The 14,074-nt window shown below is 43.2% G+C and overlaps 1 protein-coding gene across 1 annotated transcript in view; it reads left to right on the forward strand.

Moving 5' to 3' along the window:
* tmpoa (thymopoietin a) overlaps positions 1–12,879 on the forward strand; it is a 34,520-nt gene extending 21,641 nt beyond the window's left edge. Inside the window, exons 4-6 of the mRNA XM_075472011.1 lie at positions 615–754; positions 11,320–11,420; positions 11,865–12,879. Coding sequence (XP_075328126.1) covers positions 615–754; positions 11,320–11,420; positions 11,865–12,231 — 608 coding nt within the window. The 3' untranslated portion in view covers positions 12,232–12,879. The remainder of the gene's footprint in view (positions 1–614; positions 755–11,319; positions 11,421–11,864) is intronic.
* The last annotated feature ends 1,195 nt before the right edge of the window (positions 12,880–14,074 follow it).

The following is a 14,074-nucleotide window of genomic DNA, read 5'->3' on the forward strand; positions in this document are numbered from 1 at the left end:
CTTTTAACATCAGCATCTTTCTGTAGTTTTTATGTAGAAGCCTCGCTCCACTGTCTGTTTCCTTGAATGACTTGCTGCTATCAGTTGTGTGTTTTGCCTTTAAGTGATATTTTAGACTGGAACTACTACGCTGAGAAGACAATTCAACTTGGCAGTGTTTACAGATGACTTTGGTTCTGTCGACTCCGCCGTCTGGAAGAACTTTAAAATGAAAACGGCCGAGTAAAAGCTCCGTACCCTTCTCCATGTTTGGTGGATCTGCCGATTACTTTCTTTTTTTTCAATTACTTTCCCCCCCCTTTCTCTGCCCCCTGCTTCCTGTCTCTCTGAACTTTCCTATCCATTAAAGGCACAAAAGCCCCCCAAAAAATGTTTTTAAATTAAAAATAATAATAATAATAATAAAACCTGCTTTAATGCGTGATCAAATATTTATCGGCTTTAAATAATTAACGAGTTAACGCGATAATAACGAGTTAACTCGCCCAGCCCTAAAGATAAGGTATTAATATAATTGGTACCGATGTAAAGTAACATTTTATTGTTGATTACTGAAGCCCACCTGTACGCTCCACCGTGTGAAGCGGTGTTTCTGAACTGCGCTGCTTTTTCAGATGTGATAGCAGCACCAGAACCAGAGCCTGTAACAGAACCTGAACCAGAACCGGAACCAGTTCCAGTGGTGGACAGACCATTGAGGAGCAGAGGGAAGACCCCTGTCACCACCCGCGCCCGCAGCAGCCAGCACCAAACGGTAAGAAAGTGCTTTTCAAACTTTTTAGAGCCAAAGTGGAACGTAAACACACGAGTCTGCGCTGCCATGCTGACTGCCCGCAGGACCAAAAGGAAGCTCTCAGCAGCAGAAATAATCCTGGTTGTCATGACTTGTTTTTAGCAGCGCTGCCGATCTGAACACACACACATCCGAGTGAGTGGTGTTTATCTGAAGTCTGATAGAGCATCAGTTTGATTGTCGATCGTATGTGATTCTGCTGGTCTAACCTGAGTGATGGGGGAGCGGTCTATTACCTGGTGGAAATACAATTTTGTTATAATGCTTCCACTGAAGTTTGAGACCTTTCTATGCCACGCTCTTGTTGGACCAGAATCAGTGACCACTTTTACACAACATCTCTGAATTAAAGTAAAATACACTTTCCCCTCCAACTCTGATCTACGTTAGGTTTGTGTCCTCACAAATATTACAGCACATTTTAAAAAGTAAATTGCGCACCCTAAACGTTCTTCTGCCCCTGACTGAGGTCACCAAAAGTGTCAAATAAATTACCGTTGTCCATGGAATTTGAGTGGAAATTCAGGAAATTGAATGTTTTGCTGCGGTTACGAATGAAATGTGAACTCAATGCTGCGAATCAACACTCTGTTGAGAGTAAAAAGGGAACCGTTTTAAACTCGAGCCAGATTTCACAGGCTGTCGCGCACCAATCGGCTCATTGATTGGATGCTCCAGGCTAAATGCACCTGGTGTTGTCCCCATTTTGTCTCTCGTTTCGGGGCCTTCTTCAATACCACACCACAGTTGGTCCTGAGGCAGCGTCACGATCACCGGTGCATCGATCAACAAGCTGGTGACCAGAATCGGTGTCTGTTGGTGTATGTCCTGTTGTGTGTGTGTGTGACGAGCACGATTACACACAAGCCTGTAAGAGGTCATGTCATGTGCACAGCAGCACAGATGATAACATCGGGCATATCCACAGCTTAATGGATGCAGCAACAAGCCATCATAGGTAGAAAAGTAAATGGCCAAGTGTTGTTGTAAAACATTTAGTTGAAAATTTCATGAAAGTAAAGTTAAAGATGTTTATTCCTACTGTTGGTGGTAGAAGAAAAGCAGCTAGTCACACTGAGAGTCCTCCTTTCTCTAAAATGACTTCTTCCACTTCTGATGTGTGTGAGGGTGGGATCAGGGGGCTTCACTTTGATTTACTGGGTCAGAATTCTGGTGACATGGATGGTGATCTGAGCACCATTGTTTGAATGCTCAGTGACTGGAATTTAAAAAGACAGAAAAACAAACTTGAACAGTTTGTCCTCCGTCCACCTCTGATTTGTGCTGTGAAGCAGGCAGGAGGGACACGGCAGCTGCCTTTCATTAGTTTCCTCTGAACCTGGCAAAGGAAGGTTTTTTTTTTTTCCTTCCCTTCCCTTCCTTTTATACTGGAGTGCAGTCACACCCAGCTGAGATTTACACTGTTGGTTCAGCGTATCAGTGCTGCTTGCCAGATTCAAAGCACATGATATGGATTAGCTGCTGCCTCGCACATGCACTATTCTTTAAACTTCTCAACAGACTTTTCTCTGTTCCCCCACCCTCCTTTCTCCTCCATCCACCACAGCTGTTGTTGCCAAAACTGAGAATTTCAGACGCTCTGTTTTAGGTTTGCCTCTTGAAAGTTTCCCCCTTGGTTTTAGCTTTGTCTTTTAGAAACTTGGTGTGAACAGCCTCTTGTGGATAAATCACAGCGGTGTGCCTCCTCCCGCATGCGCAGGCTGGGATCCAGCTGTATGCTTTTGCTGTTCCCTCTTACAGCTAACAGCTCCTCCTGCTGCTCATACAGAGACGGTGCATCTGTTGAGCTGATGCTTCAGGAATGAGAGGCATGTGAAAACTGGTGGGCTGCCTCTAATAATCTGATATAAGCAATGGAGGAGGGGCTGTCTGTCTGTCTGTCTGTCTGTCTGCCTGCCTCAGTGTATGCGTGTTCTCATTTCGGTTCCCTCATTTGGACCTTATCTAGGATATTCACTGACCTTGTGGGGACCAAAGCATGTTCCTGAAGATGTAGAACATCATATGGGGTTCCGGTGAGGGTTAGGGCTAAGGTGGGAGTTGAGGTTAGGGTTTGGAGGTTAATACCATGTCCTAATAAGGATAGCAGAGTAAGTGTGTGTGTGTGTGTGTGTGTGTGTGAGCAAATTTGTTCAGAGTCATTGAAATTTAGGTTGACTGTCATGACTTTTATGTCCATATGAGAAGGAGCACGATGGGCGACGGCGTGTTAATTTCACGTGTTCTTCCAAATCATGGTACGCTAATCAAACCTCTCTTTGACATCATTAAATGTAGCCTGATACCGTGGGCCATCTGGAACTGCAATTAAAGTGGGTTCTAAATGAAGCTCTTACGTCTTTGTCTGCCGGTGTTTGCAAAGCGCGACCAAGCGAAGGAAGATGAGGAAGACGAAGAGCCTGTCCGGAGAGTAAAGCTCGGACCCAGGCGGCTATCCCAGAGAACGGTGAATACAGTCCTCCCACAGTTTGACTGTTTGAACCCACCTGTGTACAGTTTCACACACCCTCCGGTCCACACTGATCCAGCTTCATGTACATGTGCACAGATGCAGCTTCTCCTCACCTTTGGTGTCTTCATAGATCCTTCTACTTTTTCTCCACCTGTTTGGAAGATGCCTGTTAGTACACCTGTACTTCCAGGCACATTTGTTACAGAGGCTCATCACAGCTTGTAGACGCATTCAGTAGAAACATTCTGTGTTACACAGGCTCACTTTTTAAACACCTACAAATGCATCGTGTAGTTTTTAAATGGCATTACCGTATTTTCAGGACTATTAGTTGCATTTTTTTTCATAGTTTGGTTGCTCCTGCGACTTAAATATCAAAATATCTATAAATTAACATGTTTTTAAATGTTAAATCATACTGACTGACATGAACCAAGGAGTAAGCATTGCCATCTACAACTGGGAGAGGACACTCTAGGCTTGTGACAACTATATGCTGCTCCTGTACCACTGGAAAAATTAACCGAAACATTAACTTAAAGACAACCGAGAAAGACTGAACACAAACAAAATGCCGCCAAAAAGGAAATCCTATTCTGCAGCTTACAAACTGCAGATGGTTAAATACGCAACGGAAAACGGTGATCGAGCAGCAGAAAGAAAGTTTGGAGTGAGTGAGAAACTGGTGAGGGACTGGTGAAAAGCAGAGGTCGAGCTTACTGCAATGAAGAAAACAAAGAAAGCTAATCGTGGGCTAAAAGCAAGATGGCCACAGCTGGAGGAACGAGTCCACAGGTGGATGCTTGAACAACGTACTGCCAGGAGGCTCGTCAACGGTGCAGTTGTGTCTACACGCCCTGGTACTTGCCGAGGAGATGAATATAAATTACTTTAAAGGCGGGCCTTCTTGGTGTTACCGCTTCATGCAACGCAACCATCTCCCTATCGGAGCACGGACAGCGGTGTGTCAGAAACTGCCCGCAGACATAAATACTGTCCATAAATAAATGCAACTTAAGGCCTCAGTATGCTTCTCCGTCGCTATCCATCAATGCGTCTCTGTAGTCCGTCCTTTCGAAGTTCTCCGTCGGGCTGTCGGATACGCAAGGCAATTCACCTCCCGATCAGTAGGCGTCGCTAACGACCCAATCTCGCGAGGTCTATCGTGAAAGTCGTTGATCGATTGTTTACCTTCCGTCTCCGTTCCACTCCTCACAGTGAACGATGGCGACCGAGAGAGAAAGACTGTTGTTGGAGTTGTTGAAATGTTCAAGATGGCTTGAAATGTTGACCGGCACACAGTAAACTCTTTCAAAAAATGGCGGTGTTGTTGTTGTGAGAGGAGGGAACTAACTAACCAGAAAAGTGATTCCGGAAATGATGTAGTAAAATTAGCCGACCAATCACAACCCTTGCTGTCTCCGTTGCCTCGATGGATAGATGGAAAGGGCTCTCCGTGGACGACCATAAATCAGCCTTTATACTCCGGAGCGACTTATAGTCCTGAAAATACGGTATAAGGTTTTTCTCACGAGATGCTTACAGAATCCTTTAAAGGGTAACTAACGTGTCAAGAGTTGCTGAGAATGGATTGGACTTACTTTAGTGATTATAGTTGACTTTTTACTCAGCGACTGTCCCAAAATTGCAGCTACAGTAGATTTTAGTAAATAATTTGGACAAAACATAAATTGCACCGAACCCCCGTTCACACTGTGACAACAAACGATAGCGGTCATAGCCGTACAATGTTTCGATTTTTCCGAACAATCGGTTAAACGATGGGTCAATGAAATGACCAATGAAACAAAGTTCCCATCAGAAGTTTTAGAAATGGGGTGATTTTCACTTAAACTTTAGATTTTACTCGCGGCCCCACATCATTAACTAAAAAGCCATTAGAAAGACACAAAAGAAAGAAAAAATCCACTCTGCAGCATTATGTTTTCTCTTTCCTACTTGCTTACTTACAGTACATTTTTACTAAGATAAAAAGATGCTGTCTGTTACAAACTAGAAGTGAGAGCTGACATGGTTGTACACTACAGGGAAATGGTCTTCCTTCACATTTTAAGTCGAAGTAAAAATCCGGAATTTATCTTTTATTTCATGATCCACTGAATGTAGGAAATTTAAATGAAAATCTAAAATGCATTTAGGGATTCAGAGAAAAATGTATTGAATTCCTTCTCTGATGCCGACCCGCTGCTCACAGTCGGACGGGAACCCTTTTTTTTTTTTTTTTTTTTTAAGAAATGTTTCAGCACTGGTATAACTACAACCAGACCCAGTCCTCTTCTTTTCTCATGCTCGAGTGTTTGTCATGGCACCAAAAAAGAAAAAATTCCACTTGGATTTTCCGTTTCGACTTAATAAGGATGATTTCCCACAGGATGGCTGGAAGTCCCAGAAACCTCATGTATCCATCCTTCCTTCTGTCCCCTCTCCTTTCTTTCGATGGCTTCCCTGTCCCAGCAGATGGACCCTGAGGATCTCAGGCCTTTTAACGATCAGGTCCACTGGGTGTCGAGCAGGACTAACAGCAGGCCCAACAGTCCAGTTCAGGTTGTTTGCACCGCGTCCAGACCTGCTCAGGTAGCTGTAGACCACTGCGGGCTGTGTGTTCACTCACTAAAACCTGCATGGACTCACAGGTCTGTTGGTTCCAACATGTGTTCATCTGTTGAGCAGATGACGGATTTCTGTTCACTTATCTCATCTCAGACTGCACTTATGGTGGGCATGTGTAAGAGAAATGTTTGTCACTTGGGATTGGTATTTCCCCGCTGTTATGTCGGAATAAACCTGAAGCACGGTCGACTGAACCTTAGGGCTTCTTTGGTGCTTTGCAATTTTTTTTTTTTTTTTTTTTTCCTACACAAAATCCATGCAATCGGCACCAACTCGGGGTGCATTTACACGCACAACAGTATTCTCATTGATCTGATGAAGAGCTCTAAATATGCCATGCAATGTTCCCTCTAATTTTTCATGTGTCTGGCCACACACCACTGAGGACCACTGTGAGCAACATCAGATGTGCACGCTGTGGCCACACACCAGTATCACGCCTGTTCAAAACCTTGGATCATAGCTTATTAAAAGAATCAAATGACAGCAGCAATTTTCAGTAGTTTACTTTAGGGCTGAACGATTTTAAGAAAAAATTGAAATTGCGATTTTTCTGGCAGAGATTGCGATTTCGATTTCAACCACGATTTATTTTCTTTAAATCAAGTTTCAGTGTAAATTAATTCAATGCGGCTGGCCCCGGTTCGACTCCCGCACCGGGCGGCCCTGTGCTGCGTGTCTTTCCCCTCTTTCTGCCCCCTGCTTCCTGTCTCTCTCAAACTGTCCTAACATTAAAGGCATAAAAAGCCCCAAAAAATAGCTGCGGTCGGCAACTTTTTTTTAGTCATATTAGCTTGAACTGTCATGGGATTCTGGAAGTAGAATATTAAATAGGCTGTTTAGGAAAAATAACGAAATCTGTAGCTCCCTTTGAAGCCTGTAATCATGCTTGCAAAAACCGAGCGCTCCCGGCTGTTTTTAACCAATCAAGTTAGGGTGGAGAAATCCTACCTGTCAATCACAGCTTGTGCACACGCCGCTGAGCGTGAGTCTGCCCCAGCTTGTGTGCGCTCACACTGGTGTGAACTCACGTGCACAACCTCGTCCACAGAGGGGGAGGGGTTTGGGGGGGATTCGGAGCTTGTTAGAGGTTGGGGGAGGGACCTGAAAGTTGTATCAGTTCGAATTTTCCGACTTTAGACTCGCAATTTTGAAAACCTGCCGACGGCATGTTTTCAAAAAAAAAAAAAAAAATAAATTATGCACCAAAAAAAACCGCAGCTTTGACGATCGCAAAATCGTGTTGTCTGAGATCGCGATTTTCAGTCGAAAACGATAGATCGTTCAGCCCTAGTTTACTTTTAATATAAGCGATTTGGCCCACTTAAAATTAAATTATTCATGAGATGTGTAGTATGTTATCTGTTATATGTGAGAGTCATGCTTGCAGCCTGCATGTTTTGCAGAGTAGACCTTTCTCACTCGAAAAAAGAGAAAAATCTCACCCAGTTTCACCACTTGTTCTTCTATTTGCACATACTCAGACAGCCATTCCATCCTAAAAGATCCGCATTTCTTTTTTACTTTGGCTTGGTGAGTGGATATGTTGCTGGCGCTGCCCGTTCGTTTCGCCATGATAAAGGGCGTCTCTTAACTCCTAACTTCGCACTGTTGTTAGCTAGCTAACCTGCAGCATCAACACGAGTGCCTCGATGTCCTCCATGCTATCCTCCTCGTATGTTGTTGTTGTTGTTCTGGTCTTCCAGATTTGTACGTTGCTCGGCGCCGTGTAAATGACGTCACGGAGGTTTCGCACAGCCGTGTTACGACGACCCCGCCCACGTCGAGGAGGCACGAAGTGATACTTGGTTGTAATGGAAACACAACCGAGCCGTGCCGAGCTAGTGGAAATGCGCCATTGGATATTGATTAATACCTTTATGGTGAATTTTATTTGATGCGCTGCATAGATTTTCTTGTGCGCTGAATGTGCGAGCAGTGCGTAGGCACGCAGCTTAGAGGGAACATTGCTGCCATGGAAACAGCATTTCTGATCACATCAATCTGAATAAGCTCATATTCAGAGTGAGCAATAATCAAATGAAGCTTTGTAGGGTGTTCTGACCTTAGTCACATAATGTAGACACAAACACACCATAATGTCATTATTACCTCCTACTGGAGTTTTCATACCATGCCCCAAATATCTTGTATTCAGCTCATGTAAACACCTTGATTGGAATACTGTCTTATTTAGATTAAGGTCGGTAGTTAGAACATAGCAGTGCATGTACTGCGGCAGTTTTTATTTAGCTTTTTTTTTTTCCCCCCGCTGACAGTTGAGTGAAGGAAATTTATGTGGGTCATAAAAAGAGGCCTAGTATTAGTCGTGTGGAGAGTTTCAGGGACAGTCCTCTGCCTCCTGGAAGCCGTCCTTACTTTCTCACGCCCGTGTCGGTCTCTGAGGACGTCCTGATCGGCATTATTCCTGGATTCCACCGGATGCAGCTCTGTCATATTTTGGCGGTTTTTTCTTTTGCCTTTCTTTTGTCTCCTCGTGTCACTCTGGAGAAGTTTCAGAAGAAAAGCATATCATCTCCATGACTGTATATTGCATTGAGAGAGGATAGAAAATATCTGTGGCATCTAAAACTCTGTCATTTACCTTCTAAGCACAAATCTACCGCAGTTCATTTCTATAGGTTGTACTCGGTTTACCTATATTTTCTAAAAAAGGATCATACTCACCCTCTGGATTTACACTGTGTTTTGAGTTTTAGTCTTAAAAGTAATGGAGCGCTCAGACTGTCCCTGTTTAAAACTTGTAGCTCAGAGAAGAAGAACTGGGGCGGCGTATGCTGAAACCCAGCATGGATTTATCTCCACAGACAGCGGCTCTGCTCAACACTGCTCTGCTAGAGGTCAGACTTTTGTCCTCTTTGTCCTCCTCATCTGTCCGAGCCTGGGTATCTTTCATGCTGAATTCACAGTGGTTCAACATAAAAACGATCTGTTCACTGACCACCAGCACAGGGGTGATGAAGCACAGGGGGTGTTGGGGTTCCAGGGCGGGTGGCAGTTCTGTAACAACCCCAAGCTTTAAAAATTTTGTGTCGGTGTTTCAGGAACCTGAACAAACTACCGAATCAGCAATGGGACACAGACAGTGTATGGCAGCTTTCAGACCAGCAGCTAGGGTTTGTAGAAAAATCCATTTTAGTGTTCTTTGGTATAATTGAAAATGGTTATTATTTTTTATTTTTTTTGTCTTTGTGTATCTGAACATGTTCATCTAATAATCCAGTCTGCTGTGCACAAGTCAAAGAGACTGTCTGAGGAATGGAGTCCATGTCGTGCTGCCACGCCATCAAGGCCTTCATCGCCTTTGGTCCTTCTCTCCAGAGTCGACCCGCTCACCTTAAGGCCAGAGTGTAACACCTCGCTTAGAAAGACTCCCAAGTCCCAGGCCGGTTTGAAGCTCTGCAGTTGCTCTCCAGTAGGGGTACAGCTCCTCTCATCAAGACTCTCCTCTTTGTCTGCTGTAGTTTCTCACTGCTGCTCTTTGTCAAATGTTCAAATTCACAACAAAATGTGTGGTCGGTCAGTTTCGAGTTTGTGTGCAGCTGTTGAGGATTTCTGAAGGAGCAGTTGTGACAGCTGAACCGTTGCCTGGTTGAACACACACGCACACTGTCTGTAAGTGGGAGGTGTGTGTCCCCCAGATGTCCTCCTGCAGAAAATCACCAGCTTTCTATACACCGACATCTTAGAGCAGTGATACTCGCTGTTTTTTTTTTTTTGTTTTTTTTTGTTGTTGTTGTTTTTTTCACAAGAGCCATATTGGCAGAGCAAAATCAAGGGAAAAGTCACTTTTACAACAACATACTAAGTCCCCTTTTGCAAATATGCATTTCTACATATAAAACATCCCACAAAAAAGAAGCGACAGCCAATACATTTTCAATTAAGACCACATTTACCTTTAATACTGGGATGAGCCGAAGCTGGCCTGCATGTCCTTGACTTTCTTCATGTTGTATTTGTAGTTTGTTGTTGTAATCATAGTGAGACATTCAGGATGAGCATGGTTCTTGTGCTGGTTTTTGCCCTTTTTTTAAAAAAAAATAAATAAATCAATCCATTGTCCCTGCATCTCGCGGTACACAGGCTCACTTAAAACCTACAAATGCATCATGTGTAGTTTTTAAATGGCATTACTGTATTTTCAGGACTAAAAGTTGCACTTTTTTTTTCATAGTTTGGTTGCTCCTGCGATTTACATATCAAAATATCTATAATTTAACATGTTTTTAAATGTTAATTCATACCGACTGACATGCACCAAGGAGTAAACATTGCTATCTACAACTGGGAGAGAACACTCTAGGCTTGTGACAACTATATGCTGCTCCTGTACCACTGGAAAAATTAATCGAAACATAAACTTATAGACCAATCCTCTCTGGCGTCTTCATGCTGATTTTCGTTTGTTTTTTGTGCTGGTTTTTGCCCTTTTTTGATTAAAAACCGATCCATTTTGCCTGCATCTCGCGCTGGCTAAAGGAGCTAGCGTGCTCTGCGGTCAAGTGTGACGGTGGTTTAAGCGGGTTGCGTTGCCAGGTTTAACAGAGCCCCCTTTAGGAAACACCATTAAGCCCTAATTAATACTTAATAAAAATACTTAATACTACAAAAACGCAAACTTAATAAAAATAACTAATACTCTGCAGTATTTGCTGTATGTTATTTGAAAAAAAATGTTATTGTTACCATATTGTTATAGCTACTGTGCGAGAAATGAGTATCTCTCTTATGGCGCTTTTCCACTAGCTCGCTTCGACTCGGCGTGTTTCCACTAGCACACCGTACCTGCAACCGTACCTCGTTGTAGCTAGCTTGAAACTGCCGTTTTGACAGGAAATGACGATCTGTGACGTCACGTTACGTTAGCCTGACTACGTCATACTCACGATTCTAGTCAGAATGTGAGTCTGATATCGCTGGATAGAGTTTTGAGTACTTGAGCTCTTTAGTGACGTAGTCGATAATGTCCCTGTTGATCATCTGTCCATCATCGTATAAAGCCCGCCCTGGCAATCTGATTGGGTCGACTGTTTTGATGTCGAGCATAGAGATTTCCCAACTCAGCAGAGCCAGACCGAACTTCCCGACCAAACATTTTATGGGCGGGGCTAAGTTCGGCTGGCACCCAGGCTAACATTACGTTGCATCTTGGGTAGTTTGAGTATGAGTAGTAATCTCATGATGCATACCCAACATTTGGGCGATTCTAGTACGCATCCGGGAACTTAAAAAAAATGGGGAGAGGTGTGTGATAGGCCCTCAGCTGCATAAAGTTTGTTTTTATGATGGATGCTTCTGCATCGTCTCAGTCACGTAGAGCATGCAGCTTACTGTTGTTTATTTGCGAGATGTGTTCTTGTATAAACATCGCGCTCCTTGTTGGTTTGTCTCTGCGTAGGTCGAGAAAATCGCAGCCGGTGACCAAAACTCAAAAGTGGAAGAGAAGGATGTTCTGAAGGACTTCTTGCCCAATGACATCGGCAGTCCAACAGGGTTCACGTAAGTAACCCGTAGTTTCTTTCAGCACTTGATGTTTTTTCATTGTAAATCAAGTTAGCCGGCAGTTTTGAGCCAACAGTCAAATATAACTGGCGCCGGTTCGAATCCCGCATCGGACGGCCCTTTGCTGCATGTTCTTCCCCCTCTCTCTGCCCCCTGCTTCCTGTCTCTCTTCAACTGTCCTGTCCATTAAAGGCATAAAAGCCCCCCCCCCCCCCCAAAAAAAAATGTATATATATCATTCCTGTCATAATGCTTAATGACAACAGACATTACAGCCTTAGTGGCGATGATCACAAGTTTGAGCATTTTTTTATTTCTTGATGAGAGAAATAAAACCTGCTGTCAGTCAACACCCTGTGATTTTCCTCAATGGGTCATTGATTGATTTTTGGGGGAAAAAAACAAAAAAAACAGGACTCTACTGTTTTTTATGCTCCACAGCGCCACCTGTCGGCGGCCTATCCGCGGAGCTGCAGGTCGCCCGGTGGTCTCCGGTGACCTGTGGAATCTTCAAAACCACATCCTCTCTCCAAAAACCACCAAGACCACCAACTACACCTACACAGAGAGCCAGACTGTCAACAGAGTCGGCAGCCTTCCGCCCTCCACCTCCTCTACCTCCACCTCGTCCTCCAGCCTCTTTACTGCAGCCCCCCCTGCAGGTCAAACAAAAGGAGTGGGCCGCGGTATGTCTCTGTGGTTAAAGCTGTCCCTGCTTGGCATCGTGGCTGCGTTCCTGTTCTTGGTGTACCAGGCCATGGAGACCGACTCCATCAGCCCGTTTCCAAACCAAGTCACAGACGCATAGAGAGCACAGGAAGAGTCTGAGGGGGGAGCAAGAAGCACGCCTGCTTCTACTTTCTCAGTTTTTAAGTGTGAATCTGCATTGTAGCCATTTTGTTCTTTACCTCTGACGTCAAGCTTTGTTTTTGTTTTTTTTTTAAATATTTCCTCATTTCTGAACCAGTTTCCAGTGAGCCTATAAAGAGAAATTAAAAGGACAAAAACTGTCTTGCTGTTTTGGTCCATCCTTAACTGCGGACTGCAGGCTGCATCAAAGTCTGCCAATGATCAACTTCCAGAGACACAAACACACACACACACACTCGAGCTTTCACACAATAGTGAAGGCTCCCTTCTTATTGCCATGTGACATGCTTTTATTCCATGGTTGTACCTGCATTGTGTGTGCATGTGTATAGATGAGGTTTTAACTCTTTGCTTTAGTGTCTGTCTCTGTTAGTCATCTTCAGGCTTGAAGGTGGACTTGTTTTGTACTTTCGACCATCTTTGTTAATGAGACAGGGAGGCTTGTTGTTTTAACCCACATGCTTTCAGCTCCTCTGAAATTGTTCATCAATATTTTGTTATTTTCTTACAATAGAAATAAAGTTCTCTGTGTATTCTTTATAATTATGTATTCACTGTCAGACATAATAAATTTCCACTCAATAAACTATTGTGTTGTTACTGTGGTTGAAAGTTCAATTTCTTCATGAAATGTAAAATAAAGTTTGACACATTTAAAATTAAAGCCTGAAGCTCTTTATCAATAGGATTCCAACTAAAGAATGATTAGTGTGTGTAAAACTTAAAGAAAAAGTCTTGTTAACTACAGATCTCGTGTTCCCAAAAAAGCAATCGTGAAACAAATACACACACATTGAAATAGAAATAATTTTAGAATTCGGCTCCATACGAAGTATTTCCTACTAATCATTTATTTCGCATCCATATTAAATCCAGCTTTATATCTAAAAGCTATGGAAGCCCGTTTCCGCCACTTAAAGGAGAAGTTCACTATTTAAGACCTTGAGTCCCAGTTCCAGCTTGTTTATCAAGAATAAGAAATGAGGAGACCATTTTCACAACAATGGCTCATTTCTATCCATTTTGGCTGTTTTCGCTGGTCCATCCTGCTGCTACAGACAGGGTTCCATTGGGCACTCTGTTCAATGTCCTTAAAACAATACTAATGTTAATTTTAAAGAAAAGGTCAACTCACCGGGTGGTTCGTGGATGTTCCTGTGTGTCCCAAAAAAATTTGCGTTTCGAAATAAAAGTTATTTCTTGCTTTATTTAGCATTTTGTAATCCAATTGTATTCCGTTTGGAAGACTTTTCACTTTCACATTCACTGTCAGATCACTGCGCCAGGGTGCGTTCTGGAGCTTCCAGCGGCCACTCGCTCATCCAATCCGCTCCCCAGCACCCTCCTCGGAGGCTAGAGCCTCAGACTCAAATATAGAGCGGATGTTTACGTGCGTTGTGATTTAGCATGAAAAATAGTTCCTGAACAGCAAAGAACACGGATTACACGGATGGAAAACCATAAAATGCGCCAACATTTTTTTTTCTAATACCACTAAGCACCCGGTGAGTTGACCTTTTCTTTAAAATTAACATTAGTATTGTTTTAAGGACATTGAACAGAGTGCCCAATGGAACCCTGTCTGTAGCAGCAGGATGGACCAGCAAAAACAGCCAAAATGGATAGAAATGAGCTATTGTTGTGAAAATGGTCTCCTCATTTCTTATTCTTGATAAACAAGCTGGAACTGGGACTCAAGGTCTTAAATAGTGAACTGTTCCTTTAATAAAACAAATTTAGAAATACTATCTCCTAATTATGAGATATTTTCACAGCAGTTA

This window comes from Odontesthes bonariensis, chromosome 8 (genome assembly GCF_027942865.1).
Source record: "Odontesthes bonariensis isolate fOdoBon6 chromosome 8, fOdoBon6.hap1, whole genome shotgun sequence".
Taxonomy (NCBI): Eukaryota; Metazoa; Chordata; class Actinopteri; order Atheriniformes; family Atherinopsidae; genus Odontesthes; species Odontesthes bonariensis.